The sequence below is a fragment of the Miniopterus natalensis genome, chromosome 1 (assembly GCF_054644295.1).
Source record: "Miniopterus natalensis isolate mMinNat1 chromosome 1, mMinNat1.hap1, whole genome shotgun sequence".
NCBI classification, from domain to species: Eukaryota; Metazoa; Chordata; class Mammalia; order Chiroptera; family Miniopteridae; genus Miniopterus; species Miniopterus natalensis.
Window position 1 is genome coordinate 82,750,599 of NC_142081.1, and position 18,476 is coordinate 82,769,074.

The 18,476-nt window shown below is 36.8% G+C and overlaps 2 protein-coding genes across 2 annotated transcripts in view; one reads left to right on the forward strand and one right to left on the reverse strand.

The window, feature by feature from the left end:
* Positions 1-4,646, forward strand: part of NUDT5 (nudix hydrolase 5) — a 32,382-nt gene extending 27,736 nt beyond the window's left edge. Inside the window, exons 8-11 of the mRNA XM_087823637.1 lie at positions 101-202; positions 2,067-2,075; positions 2,210-2,263; positions 4,406-4,646. Coding sequence (XP_087679763.1) covers positions 101-202; positions 2,067-2,075; positions 2,210-2,263; positions 4,406-4,515 — 275 coding nt within the window. The 3' untranslated portion in view covers positions 4,516-4,646. The remainder of the gene's footprint in view (positions 1-100; positions 203-2,066; positions 2,076-2,209; positions 2,264-4,405) is intronic.
* A 2,735-nt stretch (positions 4,647-7,381) lies between these two features.
* The window catches only part of SEC61A2 (SEC61 translocon subunit alpha 2), a 28,087-nt gene continuing 16,992 nt past the window's right edge, over positions 7,382-18,476 (reverse strand). Inside the window, exons 7-12 of the mRNA XM_087823643.1 lie at positions 15,432-15,585; positions 14,297-14,457; positions 13,777-13,974; positions 11,137-11,328; positions 10,600-10,676; positions 7,382-8,456 (exon numbers count right to left, since the gene is read on the reverse strand). Coding sequence (XP_087679769.1) covers positions 8,270-8,456; positions 10,600-10,676; positions 11,137-11,328; positions 13,777-13,974; positions 14,297-14,457; positions 15,432-15,585 — 969 coding nt within the window. The 3' untranslated portion in view covers positions 7,382-8,269. The remainder of the gene's footprint in view (positions 8,457-10,599; positions 10,677-11,136; positions 11,329-13,776; positions 13,975-14,296; positions 14,458-15,431; positions 15,586-18,476) is intronic.

The window sequence follows — 18,476 nt, forward strand, 5'->3', positions numbered from 1 at the left end:
AAAGGAATTATGAGACCAGTCTTCTTCCTAGGACATTTAAGTCATGAAACATGACATCTGACTGGTGTCTGTAAAGATGACATGTTGCTTCTCTCCATAGCTATATGTATGGATCCAGGTTTGTCAAATTGTACCACACACATCGTGACAGTAACTATTAATGGAGATGAGGCTGAAAATGTAAGACCTAAGCCAAAGCCAGGTAAGTGAGCACTGGCTATGTTGAAGGTAGATTAATTGCATTAAATACCTGTAAACTTCTAGTTACCAGATTGATTTTTGATTGGTCAAAAGAATAATCATCTTTTGTAGATGTTTCATTAGTACTCTTGTCTATTTTCATAATCTTGTGTGTTTTCGCATTTTTCTTTTTACCCCTTCTTTGATTTTTATGGTTTCTTTATGTAAGATGTTAAATTACACATTTCCATATTTCCGTATGAAGTTTATTCTCACTTAGTAATATTAGCTATAGGACTAAGTAGTAAATAATGAAAATCATCAAAATCACTGATTTCTGTCTTCATATTTATTGGAATGGCATAAGTAATTGTTACAGGACAGCGGCTTATTAACTCTTCTTGAGTTTCGTTATTTAGGAAAGCTTTTAATAAATTCTTTGCTCTGTGTCTCTTAAGTAAGTTTGGAATTAGAAGCTTTAATGCTTCTGTCAGTTCCATCTCCTCACCACCCCCTTAAAAGAAGTATTGATTCAAGAAATCATGAATGAGAGCTATAGTCTTTCATTTGTCATCCTCTAGTTGTTCCTAAATGTTTTGGTATCTCATTGCAGCTAATTTTCAATGCTCAATTTTTAAACTTGCAAAAACACATATAAATGCTGTGGAAAGAGTGTGGTACTTCCTCAGAGAGTTAAACATAGAAACACCACATGACCTGGCAATTACACTCCTAGGTATATACCCAATTATACTCCTAGGAATTGAAAGCAGGGGCTCAAACAAATAACTTGTACACCACCAATGTTCATACAGGTTTCACAGTATCCAAAAGGTGGAAACAATCCAAGTGTCCATTAACAGATAAATGAACAAAATGTGGTACATTCGTATAGTGGAATAACATTCAGCCATAAAAGAATAAAACATGCTGATACATGCTATAGCTTGGACAAACCTTGGTAAACATTGTGCTAAGTGAAAGAAACCAGACTAGAAGGGCAAATATTGTGATTTCACTAATATGAGATACCTAAAAGTGAGAGAATTCATAGAAACAGAAAACAAAGTAGAGGTCAACAAGGACGGGGAAGTTAGTGTTTCATGGGTACCAAGTTTCTGCCTGGGATGATAAAAAAGTTCTAGAGATGGATAGTACTGATGTTTGCACAACAGTGTGAATCTATTTAATGCCACTATATTATACCTTTAAAACTGGTTAAAATGGTAAATTTTGTGACCCAGGTTTCTGTTAAATTCTTCTGGCCTTTTTATTTTTAAAGGCCTACAGATTTGAGTTAGCACTCATGCAGAGTGTGTAGAGAAGTGAGGTTTAAAAAAGGTGGAAGGCCTCGGCCTGTGTGCTCAGTGGATAGAGCGTCGGGGTTGCAGCTTCAATCCCCAGCCAGGGTGCATGTGAGAGGCAACCAATCCACGTGTCTCTCATCAATATTTCTCACTCAAAAAATTAATGAAAAAAATATTCTCAGATGAGGATTGACAACAGCAAAAAAAAAGTGGAAGTGGGATGGGTAAGGTTTCCAGCACCTTAAGCAATTAGAAAATATCCCCCCCCTCCCTAAAGTTGACAGGCACCCACCCCCACCTCCACCTTCCAGGGACCACTATCAAATTTGCAGGTCCCAGGCAAGCATGCGTTTCTTTACCCCCGCCCCCAGGCTGTGGAAGGGAACAAACCTGGTGTTGCGCCTTCCTACTGCTCCAACTCTTTCACTTTAGTTTCCTCTCAATCCCACTCCTTCTGGCTCCCGGGCCAGAGAGCATGTTGAGCACCTTGACACCTTTTTTATTTGTCTTGCACAAAAGTCTTCCAATATTTTACCACTACAGACCTTACTAAAATTTTCCCCTTCTGTTTATTTTCAGGAGATGGAGGTATGTTATTCAACTCCCAATGGCTGACCATGTATATGGCTTAATGTAGTCATAATGGCTACAGGCATTTTGTGTTGCTCTGGTAGGCTCTCCTGTTCTTTAGCTTTGTTTTCACTTGCAGTTTGTTTGTTTAGAATTTGTGGAAGTAATTTCCTTACCAAAGAATGACCTGATGAAGAGACTTGAAGGTAAGCTTTCTTGAGATTATTACCTAACTTTCTCTAGTTTCCCCCTCCCCATCCCCAGCAAAGGGGAACTAAATAGAACTGTTTCTTTATATTCTTCCTCCTTAAAGTCAAATGCTTAGAAACTATTGTAAAACTGCAGTTGGCCAATAATAATTTTCCTTTCCAGTGGCATAGAGTTTGAAAATATGAAGAGAACATTCCATGACAGTGAAAGCTTTCAGCAGGGGGGCTTTTTTTCCCCTCCTATAGAAGAGTCAAGATTGTATTCCTACTAATTAGCCCAAACTATTCTGTACCCTAAATCTTTAACCCATGGCAATGCAGAGGCACAAATAGATATCACTTAGCTGATTCTCAAATATGCTAGTATGTAAGATGGTTCTTTGTGCAGGGTATAAGTTAAAGAAGAACTGAACAATATTCCTTCTGTAAATATTGATATCTACTATATGCTAAGTGCAATGTGCTAATATAATGAACCATACTAACTAGCAGTGTGACCCTTAGTAAATTACTGGTCATGTAGTTACATTGTGTAATTCCTGGCCAGCCCATCTCTTAGGGATTTTGTAAAATAAATAAATAAATAAAGTTATGCGGACAGATGTCCTTTGATACAAGTACATCAGGACATACCGTACTGAAGATATGACGAGGTTTTTTAAGAAGCTCCTCTATGCAGGCTGGGCAGGTGCCTATTCACTCATTTAATTTTTATTTCAAAAATTAATTCAAAGCACTATTTGACCTGAAGCTTTGAGAGCAGTCTCTTTCTTCCTCCCTTAAGTACCAGTGGCTTACAGTTTTATTTCTAATGTCTGTTGCTAATTTGAAAAGTAAAGTAGATCTTTCAAAAACTGCTGTGATTTCAGATTCCTAGAAAGTTTCCATTCCTATTTTGCTGTTTTAAAAACTAGACCTAAAGTAAAAGCCACCCCCAGATTCAAAGTCAAATTTAGAAATTCTCGTACTAAAAAGACTCAATAATTTATTAGGTATTTCCTCAGAGAAAGCCGTGGCCGTCAGTTATAGGCAAGATTTAACTTTGAGTCTGGAAGATCTGACTGGATTAGAGGATCAGCTGACCATGTGTTATCACAAGTTTCATAGCCCCCCTAAGCTTTTCTCATATATGGAACAATAGCCCCTAGGCAGCATGAGTAACAGTAAATGGCATAATGTTGACACATAGTGTTTAAATGTTACATGCTTTTTTTTTTTAAATATCAGAAAATTATTTTTAAAATTCTTTCCTTCTCCCTCTACCTCACTTAACTTCCCTTCTGGCTGTAGGAGAGGGGGAAATACAGAGCAAGAGCAGGAGGGAGGAAGGTAGAAAGAGTTAGATGGGGGAGGGGTAAAAGAGTCAGTTTTCCTAGCTTTACTAGAATTAAAAGATAGTAATCAATCATTTATTCAACAAATCACATTTGAGAAGTAGGAAGGAAGGTTTCTGAGTTCAGTTTGCTACAAGGAATAAGCTTTCAACACTTACCAAGCACCTGCATGCAGATGAGGACATAACCCTGCCTTCGAGGATTAAAATGTCTTGGCTTGTTCCTAAACAAATGGCTAGGAAAACAAGAGACAGATTTGAAGTCTGATAACCTCCCTGAGTGAAACAGTTCTCATTAGACCTCTTTTTAATAAGATCCCAAGATCTCATTCTTGTTAGAAATCTAATCCTATCATGCACACAGTTAACTTGCACGTGCAAAATATGTATCCCCTAAGCAGTGGGAAAGACGCACGTAAACGACTGAGTAATCATCACTATATATATAGCTTCATAGTAGGAGAGTCCAATAGTGAGCTCTAAATGAACAAATGGATCTAAAAAGCTTTGCTATTTTAACACACAAAATCATCATCTCTGATATATGTGCTCCTCTGTATTTATTCTTAATTTTTTATTGTTCTTGTCTCAATGAGCTGGAAATGTAACCCTGCTTTTATATCCTTTATCCTTTCACTAGAATAAGATCTTTGAAGGCAGAAAATATCTTGTTCACCACTGTATCACCAGCATCTAGAGCATAGAGACTAGCACATAGTAGTTGCCCAGTAAATACTGACTGAACGATAAGGGGTATTGTCCTTTATTAACTTCATTGTCTAACTTGTATCCTTTGCTTCCTGTAGCTCTGGTAGCTGAAGAACATCTGACGGTGGATGCTAGGGTCTATTCCTATGCTCTGGCGCTGAAACATGCCAACACAAAGCCATTTGAAGTGCCCTTCCTGAAATTTTAAGGCTAGAGGAAAGTGTCCATGTTTTTGTAAATGAGGCCACAAGGCTGCCTTCACTAAGACTCTGTATTCAGCTAAGTTTAATGGAGATTTGAAATTACCTTTTTCATATAATAAAAACAACAAAGAATGCATGTGGTGGTATGGAATTATAATTATAGATAGGCTGTAGCCTTCATTTAAATGCAAACATGTTTCATCCATTTTTTTTAACTTCATTTGTTATCCAATCTAGTCCAAGAGATAAGGGTATTTCTATAGAAGAGAACTGAATTCTAAATTAGGTCAACTGCCCAGCAAGGCGTGGCTCAGCAGTTGAGCATCAACCTAGGATCCACGAGATTGAGGTTCGATTCCCAGTCGGGGTGTGTGCAGGAACAGCCAATCAATGACGACTCTCATCATTGATGTTTCTCTCTCTCTCTCCCTCTCCCTTCCTCTCTCTGAAATCAATAAAGACATATTCCCACCCTCAAACCCCCAACATAAAACTCTAGCTGAGTATGCTAATAACTAATTACTATATAATTGTTTAAACAGCTTTAAAAGAAACCTATATAGAGACTTTCTGGGACCCTCCTAATTGAATTATCTGCTGTATGGAATTAATCTTCGTAGCAGAGGATGTAAAATCAATAGAGTAACATTCTTAAGCAAATGTTTACATTTAGCTATTGTCATTATATCTAACCTAACTACTACTGAAGGTAAACCAGCTCTATGTAATGAAAAATGGTTAACTCCATTCAACATAACAAGGTTTAAGAGGCTAATGAAAATACAAGGCCCTTCTCTCTAAAGCAGGGGTGGGGAACGTATGGCCCACGAAATCACTTGGTCTGGCCCTGCCAAGGCAACCGCAGTCGGGACTTGAAATTCAATAAATCGAGGAGCTTTTTAACATAACTAATTTTTAAGTCAATAATTTTGTATGATCCTTGAATGATGTTACAAATATCCAAATGGTTATTGGCAGGAAAAAGATTCCCCACCCCTACTCTAAAGCATATGGACACATTTGAGAATCTCATTTCCTATCCTTGCCTCAAAAAAGTACTTTTGTAAAATACCAAATCCATGGTAATAAGATTTATATAATTTGGCACACGGTTGTCTTGGTGTTCAAACATGAGTGAAGCCAGCAAGGTTAGCAAGTCCCAGAAACCCACTGCAAACTACTTTAAAGGAAAAAATAGGATTGTTTTTGGGTCATGCCATGCCTAATGCCTGTCATCCAAAAGGTCTACCAGGGTTGCTGGGCCATCGCCTTACCTCCTGAGCTGGGGCTCTTGCGTTAACTGTTACAGCCTCCAGCAACTCCAGGATCACTGCCTTTTCAGCTCAGCCCCCAACAGAATTCTCAGGATGCTTTCATTGGCCAGCCCTAAGTCATGATTAGAGCCCTGGACCCAGGGGTTAACCACACCCCTCAGAACCAGATAAAATCAGGGTACTAATGCCAAAAATGCTGCAATATAGTTCGTCCACAGGTTCACTGTCTTTTCCAGAGATACTTTTATGAACATAAATGTAAGATCTATTGTACTTCTTAAGGATGGAAAGAATTCTGGAACCAGAGAACTGTACAGATCAAGTCTACTCTCCCAATATATACTGTGAAAATTAAGCCCCAACTACTTGCTCTGATAGTGGCCTTCCCTTGTGCCTGTAACCCCTTTCAAAAAATCCTTATTTTTGCCTAGCCGGGTGTGGCTCAGAAGTTGAGCGTCGACCTAGGATCCAGGCAATCAAGGTTCGATTCCTGGTCAGGGCACATGCCCGGGTTGCGGGTTCGATCCCCAGTCGGGGGCATGCTGATCAGTGACTCTCGTCATTGATGTTCCTCTCTCTCTCTCTCTCTCTCTCTCCCTTCCTCTCTCTGGAATCAAGATATGTTTTTTAAAAATCCTTATTTTTAAACATGGGCATCATAATTCTCCAGAGATCTTAATCCTTTTCCCTCTCAAGGACCAAGTCCTCTAATTTCCCTTGTTACTACCCTACTTCAAAATCAAAAAACAAGGCATATATAAAACATATAGACTCTAGCATAGACCTGTCTCTCCAAATAGACTAGCTCTTCCTGAGCCACTCCCCACAGGAACTGAGAAATGTACTCTTAACTATTGATGCAGAGTTATTCGTAATCCATAACTGTCCTTTCCATTTTTTACTCCTCCTAAGAGTGCAATGTAGAAGTGACAGCTAAATCCTAGAACATAACCCTAATGCCACTTATGTTATCTATAAACATCAAAGGCTGTGCTTTGGAAATTAGTTGAGAATTTGCAATCTGGATGTTTTCATCAACTGGCACTGTTAGTCAGAATTTAAAACTTGAAGGTTTCCTTTAAAAGCCATATTTTTTACCTTCTCTTGGAGAAAAAAATCAGATATAATAACACTAGGTCCCTATTTCTGTGGTTGGTCTGCAGCCCTCAGATGTTCACCAACTGACCATCCTTGAAGTCCTGCTTGTTTTTACTTTATCTGCCTTTGGCTTTGTGATCCTAAGCTAAATAAGATATACTTCCTGCACTTACTAAGAAGGCAAACAATGATGGAAAACCATACTTCTGAAAAGGAAGCCTTTCAAAACTTAAGTCTGATCTCTTTTTGGACAATAAAGCACATATTTTAAAAATGAATTATTGATAAAGAACTGCTACTATTTCAAATGGGGGATGGGATACCATTTGAAACCACTGTTTTCCTGTTTGCAAATGTTAGTGCCATAACTGAGTAACCTTAACTTGGTCACTGTCCCTCAATATTTTAGAATTATACACTAAACTAATTACATTTGGCCTCTTGCAACAGGCATCTCAGGATAGATTTCTGTATTAGTACAATGAACCTACACAAAGCATTTAATATCACATTTTTTTATTTTTCCAACACAACTGAAACAGTTGTATTAAATAAGTTTATTGTCTACTGTTTACACTCATGTTGCTGCTGTCAAGTACAACAACGTACACAGATTCCTAGCATGAATTACTCATTGTTCACCCCCACTGAACTACAGACATTGCTTGAGAATTAGATCTCTGCTTTAGGGATTAAAAAAAAACAACTGGGGCATAATATCTTGAAAAAGCTTTCTCAAGTGACTTAGAATTCGAAGGCATAGCCAATACAGTAATAACAGCACCAACCGTGCTGTCACTGGGAAGAAAGAGGAATGGAAAACAGTAATAATTATAAGCAGTTTTTCTAGTGACAGAAGCTTGAAGAAGCTTGGTTCTGCCCATCTGGGCTAAGTGGCTGCTTTAAGAAGGGACAAATAAAAGGGGAGGGATGGAAAGGGAGGGTTGGAACGTGGATACTATGAGTTTAAAATGTATAAAAAGTAATTATATCTAAAATATAGATAGATAAGCCCAAAATACTGAAAAGTGGCAATCTGAACTATATTTATTTTTAAACAAGTGGGGGGAATAGTGAGTGTTTTGAATGTTGTGTGCAAAACTGATCCACGTTACCTCACCGTCAAAACTGAACACGGCAAGGCGGGTACATTGGTTTCCAGCATCACAGGCAACACTACATGTATGTTTTCTAACGAATAATGTAAACTTCGGTTTTAAGGCAGCTGGTACTAATGCTGCACACAGGCTTAGCTCGGTGCCCATTTCAGAAATGGGACAGTTAGCACTTGGAAAAAAAATGAGGGGAGAAAAGGGAAGCCAGCATTATTTGACAAAAACAATGTGTCAAAATGTTTTCCTTTCACACAAAAAAAGTACTGGAACATTTAGAAAAACAAAGCACCCATCCCACCTACTTCCGCCTGTTCCTTAACAAATATTTCAAAATACTGATAAATAATAGTGACTGCGAGCAGAATTCCAGTGCCAGAGCCAATGGCCCCTAAGAAGTCGGCCAACACTGACAGGGCGCCAATGCACAAACCGCCGAATGCAGCTGCGGTGGGGATATACCTAGAAGACAAAACCAAGTCAGGCAGCAGAGGGAGCTGAAAAGGGGCAACAGAAGCAGCAATATGTTGAAGTGTGATGAATCTAATCCAACAGGGAACAGTCTGCAGTACTGATGGGTTCTCCACAGCATTTACATGTTGATGAAAACTGACTAAGGGAATGACTTACTCCCTGATTTTGAGAAACTAGTAAATAGCCAAGAAAGGCAATACATGATTCTGATGACAGATTAGAATCCTCAACTAGATTTAAGTAGTAAAATGTTTAATACTATTTTAAAATGGATAACCTGTAGCTCCCCCTTCTAGATGAACAGTAAATTTCAAAATGATTTCTAAATATCGTATTTATGTCACAAGATCTGGATAATCCTCTTCCAACAGTACCTCGACCTTGGCTGCACATTAGAATCACCTGGAGAACTGTTAAAAATAATGGGATTGTATTTAAAATACTCCAGGAAGAAGGAGGGGGAAAATGGATTGGGGGAAATGGTAAATGAAACAAGAATGACAGAATAATAACTACTGAAGCTGGATACATTTGGATACATGCAGATTCATTATACTGTTCTCTACAATCTATGTTCTCAATAAAGTTTAAATATAAATCCTAGTGCCTTTTCAACAAATAATTATGTAACAATTGGATATCCACATGCAAAAGAAGGAATCTGCCTCTCACCAAACACAAAAATTACCTCAAAGTGGATCACAGACTGAAATGTAAGAGCTGAGACTCCTAAGATAAAAAGAATAAATCTTTGTGACCTTGAGTTAGGCAGTGGTTTCTTAGATACAACACCAAAAGCAGAAAAAAGCATCCAAAGATAAGACAGATCTATTAAACTTCATCAAAATTTAAAACTTGTGCATCAAAGGGCACCATCAATAAAGTGAAAAGGCAACTCAGAGAATGAGACAAAATACTTGCAAATAACATACCTCACAGAGACATCCAAAATATTTTTTAAACAATCTTACAACTCAGTAACAATAAGAAAATTCAAAATGAGCAAAAGAATTTAAAAGACATTTCTCCAAAAGACAATACACAAATGGCTGATAAACACAAGAAAAGATGCCCAACATCATAACTCATCAAGGAAAAGCAAATCAAAACCACAATGAGATACCACTTCGTACCCACTAGGTGGCTATATGCTCATCAAAAACAAACACTAATGCTGGAGAGGATGTGTGGCAATTGGAACCTTCATACAGGTACAGCCACTCTGGAATATAATCTGGCAGTTCCTCACCAAGTTAAAGTTACTATATGACCCAACAATTCCACTGCTGGAAAAATGAAGACATATGTCCACACAAACCTTCTACAAGTATGTTCATAAGAGCATGGTGGCCAAAAAGTGGAAACAAATATCTATCAACTGATAAATGGATAAATAAATGTATTACCCACACAATGGAATATTATTAATGGATGAACTCTGAAAACACTATGCTAAGTAAAAGAAGCTATTCATAAAAGATCACATATATGATTCCATGTGTATGGAATTTCCAGAATAGGCAAATCTAGAGACAGGGTAAAAAGTTGTTGCCTGGGGTTGGAGAGACAGGAGAACGGGGTTGGAATAGGAATTAACTAATGAGTACAAGGTTTCTTTCTGAGCGGTGGAAATGTTTTCAAAATTAGAGTGGAATGATTACACACTGAATATAGTAAAAAAATTTTTAAAAATAAACACTAAACCATCTACTTCAAATGAGTGAATTACAAAGTATGTGAATTATACCAATAAAGCTGTTTATCAAAAAACTGATGCCTGGGACCCACTCCACACCAAATAAATCACCATTCCTGGAGGTGGGATATTAGTTTTTAAAAGCTCCCAGGTGATTTTATGTACAGCCAACCAACAATGAGAACCTCCTATCTACAATACTTTAACATTTCGCTGAACTGTGAAGGGGAACACAATTCCAAATAAAATAATTGTCATTTTGATGTAGAGAACAATAAAATTTGTGTTAAATTTTGGTCCTTTTTGTGATGTAGAAATGCTTCAAATATGACTTTAAACAAATAAAGAATAATATTTGGCAAGAAATTAAAGATTGAAAAGCTGAGTATATGTGCCTGCCCCCCACCCCCCAAAGATGAAATCTAATGACCTTACCTATTAAGCTCATGAACCATAGAGGTATCTCTGTGGCCCCTCATCACCATTTGCTGTTCTTTAAGCTGTTTGGCTACCTGTCAAGAGAAACACAACTTTTAAAATCAAACTACTATCTCACTGTTCACTCTCTACCAGGTTCTATGTGAAGTGCTTTCCACACACTAATAAGTAAGATACAAGAACGCTGAAGTAGGTACTGTCATATCATTCCTATTAAGCATGAAGAGACTGAGGCTACAATACTGCACAACCATGTCACCCATAAACTAAATCAATGTTCTCAGTCTTTTTTCACTATCACCTCCCTTAAAAAAATTAATACTAAGGAATAAGATTTTGTCAGGTAGAGTTGAGCTTTGGAGGGTCACAAACCATTGTAAAATCTATAAATGTTTCACCTACCAGGAATCATTTTTTACCTCCCTGGGGGGTGACAGTACGTCATTTTTAATGTATCAAAGTTTAAATTACAAAAGTAACTAAGATTTGACACCGAAAATTTATAAATTATTTTTAAATAAACCACATACTTACATCTTTGGCTGAGGAACCAGATACCTCTATCCACGTCTTAGAAAAGAATGCACATGATCCCAGCATGAAGATGATATAAACAACAACATGGACAGGATCCTCAAATATGGCACCCATGGACTCCGGAGGAGAAAGATAATAACAAAGACCTCCCACTGGGTAAGAGCGAGCAGGTCCTCCTCCACTGACATCCTACAGAACAAGAATGAAAAGAACAAATGTATGCTAACTTTTTTATAACTTCAAACTCCTCAAAAATTATGACAATGTTTTAAGCTCAAAGCACCTACAGCTAATGGCTATATATAACTTAAAGATTTGCTTTTGTATCTAATATCTTCACTCTTTCAAAATTATATAGTGAGTACCACTTACATAAGGATGTGAATATATTAACAGAACAGCTATTAAAAAAACACACTATAATACATCTATAAGAATCTTCTCTTCCCAAAGACAGAAACAGGACTACATTTATAGTCAATCTCTGATTACATTTAGAATCTGCAATTTTTTGAACTATATAAGGGTATGCAACACATTAAGACCCTTACACATGATTCTTTCATTTCCAAGTTCTGTTAAGAATGCAATCAATCAGCCCTAGGCAGTCTGGCTCAGTGGTTAGAGGGTCGGCCCCCAGACTGAAGGGTCCCAGGTTCGATTCCAGCCAAGGGCACATGCCTTGGTTGTGGGCTCAGTCCCTGGCCCTAGTCAGAGCACATGTGGGAGGCAAGCAATCGACATGTCTCTCTCACACATCAATGTTTGTTTCTCTTTCTCTCTCTCTCTCCCTCCTCTCCCCCCACTTCCACTCTCCCTGAAAAGCAATGGAAAAAATATCCTCAGTTGAGGGTTAAAGAAAAAAAGAATGCAATCAATTGAAATACTGACAGAAGTCTAACAACTCACTGCCTAAGCTTTATCTTGTTTGTATATTATAAATCTTCTGATAAATATATACAATGGGATTTTGTTGTTGTTGTTGTTAGGAAGGGAGAGGGGGAGAGAGAGAGAGAGAAACATCAATAATGAGAGAGGCCGGCCAGGCGTGGCTCAGCAGTTGAGCAGCGACCTAGGATCCAGGAGATCGAGGTTCAATTCCCCGTCAGGGCACATGCCCGGGTTGAGGGCTCCATCCCCAGTGGGGGGTGTGCAGGAAGCAGCCGATCAATGACGCACTCATCATTGATGTTTCTATCTCTCTCTCTCTCCCTCTCCTTTCCTCTCTCTGAAATCAATAAAGATATATTAAATAAATAATAAATAAATAAATAAATAGAGTCATCATTGATTGGATGCCTCCTGCATGCCCCCAACCGGGGATCAAACCGCGATCTCCTGGATCCTAGGTCGAAGCTCAAGTGCTGAGCCACATCCGGCTGGGCATACAATGGGATTTTTATCCACACAAATATTTAAGAATTTGTATAGTAACAGAAATGGGAATGGCATGTATTTGCTCATATTAAATTAAAGTTCTGGAATATAGGGTGTGGGAAAGCAATTTCTGGTTGCAATGATTAAAATATCTGATTCCTGAATTTATCATTTCCAAATGATTCCTTTACTGTGCCTCTAGAATTACTATTACCAAATCAAAAGCACCGTTTATAGATAAATTCAATTTCCCAAGAATTCTCTCATTAAAAAGGATCTTAGTCAAGGTCACAGTATGCTCTCTACAACCATTCAATGCATTTATTACTTTGAAATTATTATAGTAATAATCATAGCTGGACTATTAGTTCACGAGGGGTGAAAAAGATTCCTCCACTCATTACAGGTAATCAAATTTATGTTGAATGGAAAAGAAGTATTATAAATAGAGCGAATCCTATTTCCTCCAACTAACATTCAAGAATCACTGTCTTATCCTGTTAAAGTTTAAATTTCTTTTTAAAATTACCTTCAGTAAAAGAAATATATCAGTCACTGTAAGTTATAATGTAAATGATACCATATTAAGATAAATGCACATAATAGCACATTTCAGTATAATGACTAAAAAATAATATTCTTTAGTGCAATACAAATTCTAGAATTATATACTCTGCAAAAGAATAAAGGACTTGGCATTTTTTAATTCTATAATTTTAAGGGAGAAAAATACTCCTTGGTAAGGTGATAGAACTTAAATCAATCAAAATTCAATCCTACAATAACAATGTGGCTGGATTGCTTTAGAAGCTATGACAAGGAACCTATAAAAGGAAGTCAGAATTTACTGGATTCTATTTCTAGCATCTGTTCTCTCTTCAATCTAATAATTACATGCCTGTCTCTAGCCCAGTTAATATCGCAAACTAGTTTATTGCCATTCAGGCCATGAAAAACAGAGGAAAACAGGAAAGGATAATTTCTGTATCCCATATATTATCAACAAATAGCTTCTTTTTAAAAAACATTATTGTAGACAATAGTGGAATGAGATTACAAAACAGAGAATCATGAGAGCCACTGTGATGTTAGCCTAAAAGATCACTCCAATGAGATGTGAAAATGCTTCCTGGTTAAATGGCTCTTAAAATGTTATAGCAACTACTTCAATTATGGCTCATCTCTTTCAGTTAAAAATATAACCATGAAATGCACACTACAATAAATGTAAACACTTAGAATAAATGACAAAATACTCACTGCCCACTGTCCTAGTAAATTAACTAAAAAGTTGCCACTGAATCGAACAGACAGCATCTGGGAAATAACATAGAGGTTTGACACTAAGGCCGACTGAAGAATGATGGGGATGTTCGAGGTGTAGAAGAGCTTGATGGGGTAGCTGCTGTACTGTCCTCGATATCGGGCCGACTTGATGGGCAAGTCAACACGAAATCCCTACAAAGTGAAAATTAAAGGGTAAGAGGAACTATACATATCACGTAAAGAATACAGAGAGCCAAAGCAGTTAACAGTAGGGAGTATGAAAAGATAATGCTAATAAAATGGAACCTTTCCACACACAGACATACAACGAGAAATCCCTATTTCATTTTCATTCTAGTTTTTTATTTACACGTCAGAGTCTAAAGAAAGGAATTACTTCCTTGGCTAGATTTTGAAACACTGTCTTATTAGATCCTAACATTTAAATGGCATTCTTCTCTTTAAGTGCAAAATAAAAATCCACATCCCACTTACTTCAGGAGAGTGTACTTACCTGAAAATATATAACAACAGCAAACACAAAAACGGTAGCAATGAGGTTCATGAGATTGGGTAAGTTCTGACGGTAGAAAGCCTCCCTTAAAGCTCGGACTTTGTCAGTCCTGGTGGCCAGTAAATGAAAGAGAGCGATGACTGCACCCTCAAACTCAGTACCTGATAAACCAAGAGAAAAATTAATTAACTGTAGACACATCACTCAACATTGTCCCAAAGGCCAAAACAAATAACCTTGAAGCTCCAATACACAGCAGAAAAAATGAGTCAAAATAATTCATCTGTATTTATGATATAGCCATATGTATAGCTTCTAAAAATATTTAGATCATTGAGGCAAAATGTACGTTTTTTAGAGTAAGTTTGAAGTTTTCTCAAGAGACTGTTCTTGAAAACAACCAAAGTAGAGTAAAACAAAAAAATATTTAGTTCCTAACACTTTGCTTCTCCTTTACTTTCAGGAAGGGAAGAGAGTATTTGGGGGGAAGAGGAGGGGCGGCAGCAGCAAAGCAGAGTAAAGAGGTCAGATTCCAAAGATATATGTTACTCTATCAAGCTTGCCTTCAAGTTTATTCTCCCAGGAACATTAATAAACCATTGTTGCTATTTTCTTAAGGCTGGGATCAGTTTAGATGTTAGCCATTACAAATCTAGGATGGCATTAGAAAGAAGTGGAGATGGGTAAGGGGAAAGACAGAATGAAATATTTCAAAATTTAGGTGCTATTACCAAGCCAAGTAGAATAGCAGCAAAAGTATTAGTGTTTCCCGATGATACAAAGATTAACAGTTTTTTCATCTGAAAAATCTTAATCCACTACCTTTTGATGCCCCCAGGAATGCTGAAATTGGTCAAATCAATGAGTTCTACAGCAATGGCTTAAGCAAATAAAAATTTTGAAATGTTTACAACACTGAAATTTTAAATAAGCAGATGCTAAAATTTAGATATTCTTTTTTAAGTACTATTTCATACTCCACAAATCTCTCCTTATTAACGTTTGAACAATCAGCATTAATTTGTCCACTGGAACAGCAAACCCTGATGTCTACAGGCATGTACTGCTCATTACGTGTTACTTTTCAACACCCATCCAGAAACACTCGTGCAGTCACAGACACTGTGCAATGTACCTCTGCCAGTGTTAATAGTAGTGGGACTAAAGGCCTTCCAGACAATGGTTTCACAGATGTTGGTGGCAATAAAGAGGGAAATACCAGACCCCAGGCCGTAACCCTTCTGTAGCAGCTCATCTAACAGCAGCACAATCAAACCAGCAACAAACAACTGTGGGGAAAGAAATGCAAGTAAGCAGAAGCAAGAAAAAACTCAAGAAAGGGGAAGACAAGCACCAGTGACTATTTTCAAAGTATGGACATGTCTAACATTCAAACCTAACAGTTACAATATCACTATTATGACTCTGCATCTTTTAACACGCTTTAATTTAGTCAGAAGCTAATTCTGAAAATCAGATTGGAAATATTGCTAAGTATTATAGCAGACCTTTTAACTTGTAAGTTTCTCTTACAATAAGGGAAATAAGGCTTATTCCTTTAAATAAGGCTTATTGGAAAAAACATTATAAAACAAAAATGTTCACAGTTGTAGAATTTATGACAGCGAGAAACTAACATATATCCCAGATATCTCCAAGTAAGTGAAAGGCCAAATGAATTATAACAAGGTACAACTAACTGTACACTGCCATGAAAGGAAAAGTATGTGAACTATGTTGATACATTTTTAAAATATTATACATAGTATTGTAAATATTGTGAATGTATGTTATATATATCTATAGAATAAGTCCAAAAGTAAAGCACAAATACACAGATTATAACAATGTATATAAGCATTCTATACATACAGCGACAGATTAAATGTAAATTTGAAGACAGTTAAGAGTTCACAGGTTCCTAAGTTTGTAAGTTTTAAAAAATAAAAGCATACTAATTTTATGTGAAATTGAAAATTCTTAATTTTCCTCTTGGATAAGACATTTCTATAAAAGCATGCACCAATCAAAAATAAGCCCTAGATCCTGGGGGGTGTGGCTTAGAGGGCTGAGTGTTATCCTATGCACCGGGAGGTCACGGGTTCGATTCCAGGTCAGAGTACATGCCTGGGTTGCAGGCTCAATCCCCAGTAGGAGGCATGCGGGAGGCAGCTGATCAATGTTTCTCTCTCACTGATGTTTCTATCTCTCTCCCCCTCTCCCTTCTTCTCTCTGAAGTAAATAAAAATATGTTGTGTTGTGTGTTTTTTAAAAAAATAAGCTTAGACTTGAAAGTGACCTTGGTCATATGACTCCTTGCCTGCGCTTCAGTAACCTAATCCAACAAGAAAAAAAATACACTTTACCCCATCTCACACCTGTCCCCACCCTCCTACAGAAGAAAATGCCACTCCCATTCCTCCCAGCTCTGAAGCATCCCCCCCTCCTCATTATTTACTCAGTTTCCCTGATATTCCCATTAGAAGACAGAGCAAACAAACTACAGTACACCATATTAAGCATGCTTACCTTACACAGGGTTTATTTTTCCTTAACTGTCATTTCAATGGTTGTACAGAGCCTAACTTGTCTATTGACAGTCTTTTAGTTTAACTTTCAATGGACTGGAAAAAGTACAATTCTCAAAACTTCTAAGTGAGTTCATGAATCCTTTACTGCCTTTACTGTTTGACATTTTGACAAGATAAAAGAAAAGTTAGGACTTACTATTGAGATTTTATTTTGACCACAATTACGTAATAAATAAATACTTCCAATCATACAGAAACCCATCTGTGCAGGGGATAATAGCTATCCTCGAACTATCAGCCAACCAAAAAGCATTATCATGGGCTTCTGACTAAATGACTGATTAAATGGCCTGTCCGGAATCACATGGGCATCTCTGAATCAACTGTAATTCAAACCACCTATTCAGCCCAATGTCCATCAGATTAGAGTGATTTCTGTATATCCTAAGAAAGTCAAACTCATTTTTCTAACTGGAGAAAGGAATTAGAGAGAAACCTAAATGAGAAATGGTTTCTATAATTAAAGAAACAAGATAAAAAATGGTAAAAAGCACATACATGACTATGAGAAGAATTATACACCAGGAAGTTATAGCATCTCACTGACTAGAACAGAGATAAGAACTGAATACTAACTGTATGCTTTTGTATAATGTACAATCTATATGAATCTCTAAGGCAGGCATAAAACTAACATTGTACATTTCAACCCTACACATGCATTCACACGCAGACACACAACTTAGTTTGACAAAAAAATACTTACCTTTACAATGTGCCATGCACACTGATAGTTTCAATTCTTTTTTTATTTTAATCAAGAACCACTATTTAGATTTCAAAACTCACTAGTTGAAAAACACTGACCATGTGAATGAAACAAGAATAATTAAGGTGAGAAATACCTTACATAAGAACATGCAAACTGTTTTTAAAACCTATGTTTCTAGGTAAAAACATGCTGATCCAATCATATCTCTTCAGTGTACCCACACATTTTCAGTGTTAGCAATGCCTTAAAAAGAAGCAAATGGGTCATTACCCACCCATGATTAAACATGACATATTTCTCTATACATTAACACTAGAAGAATTTACCATAAACACAATTATTTGTACACTAGAATTTATGTAAACAAATTAATATATATTCACTGTACTTGTTTCATTGCTGGAATATAACTATTCCTGGGTTTGCAACACTGAAAAAACATTAAAATTGCTTAATTCTATTTTATATCAATTTAAATCTCTAATGCTTTAAGAAGTCAATACTTTAACCCAGAACTGCTCAATTGAGGTTCCATAAAATCTAAATCTAGCCTTACTAAAATACTAGGAAAATTTTACTGATGCATAATTTTAAGAGATAGGTAACAATTCTGAGTATCTTTTAAAAATCAGGGTTATTCTAAACTATGGGTTGCATAAAGCAAATGCTAAAGAATAAAATAAAAAATAAAGCAACAATTAGTATATCAATATCTTCAACAATGCTGAAAGCATATGAAGAAATTTTAAGCACTGAAAGTTATTAAACTCAGTTTTTATTCAATGTTCTCTTCCCATCCATTCCAATGCTTCTTTCTCTAATTCCCAAGGGCTATAAATATGCCAATCAAGTGTTTTTTAAATGGAGAAGCAATGAC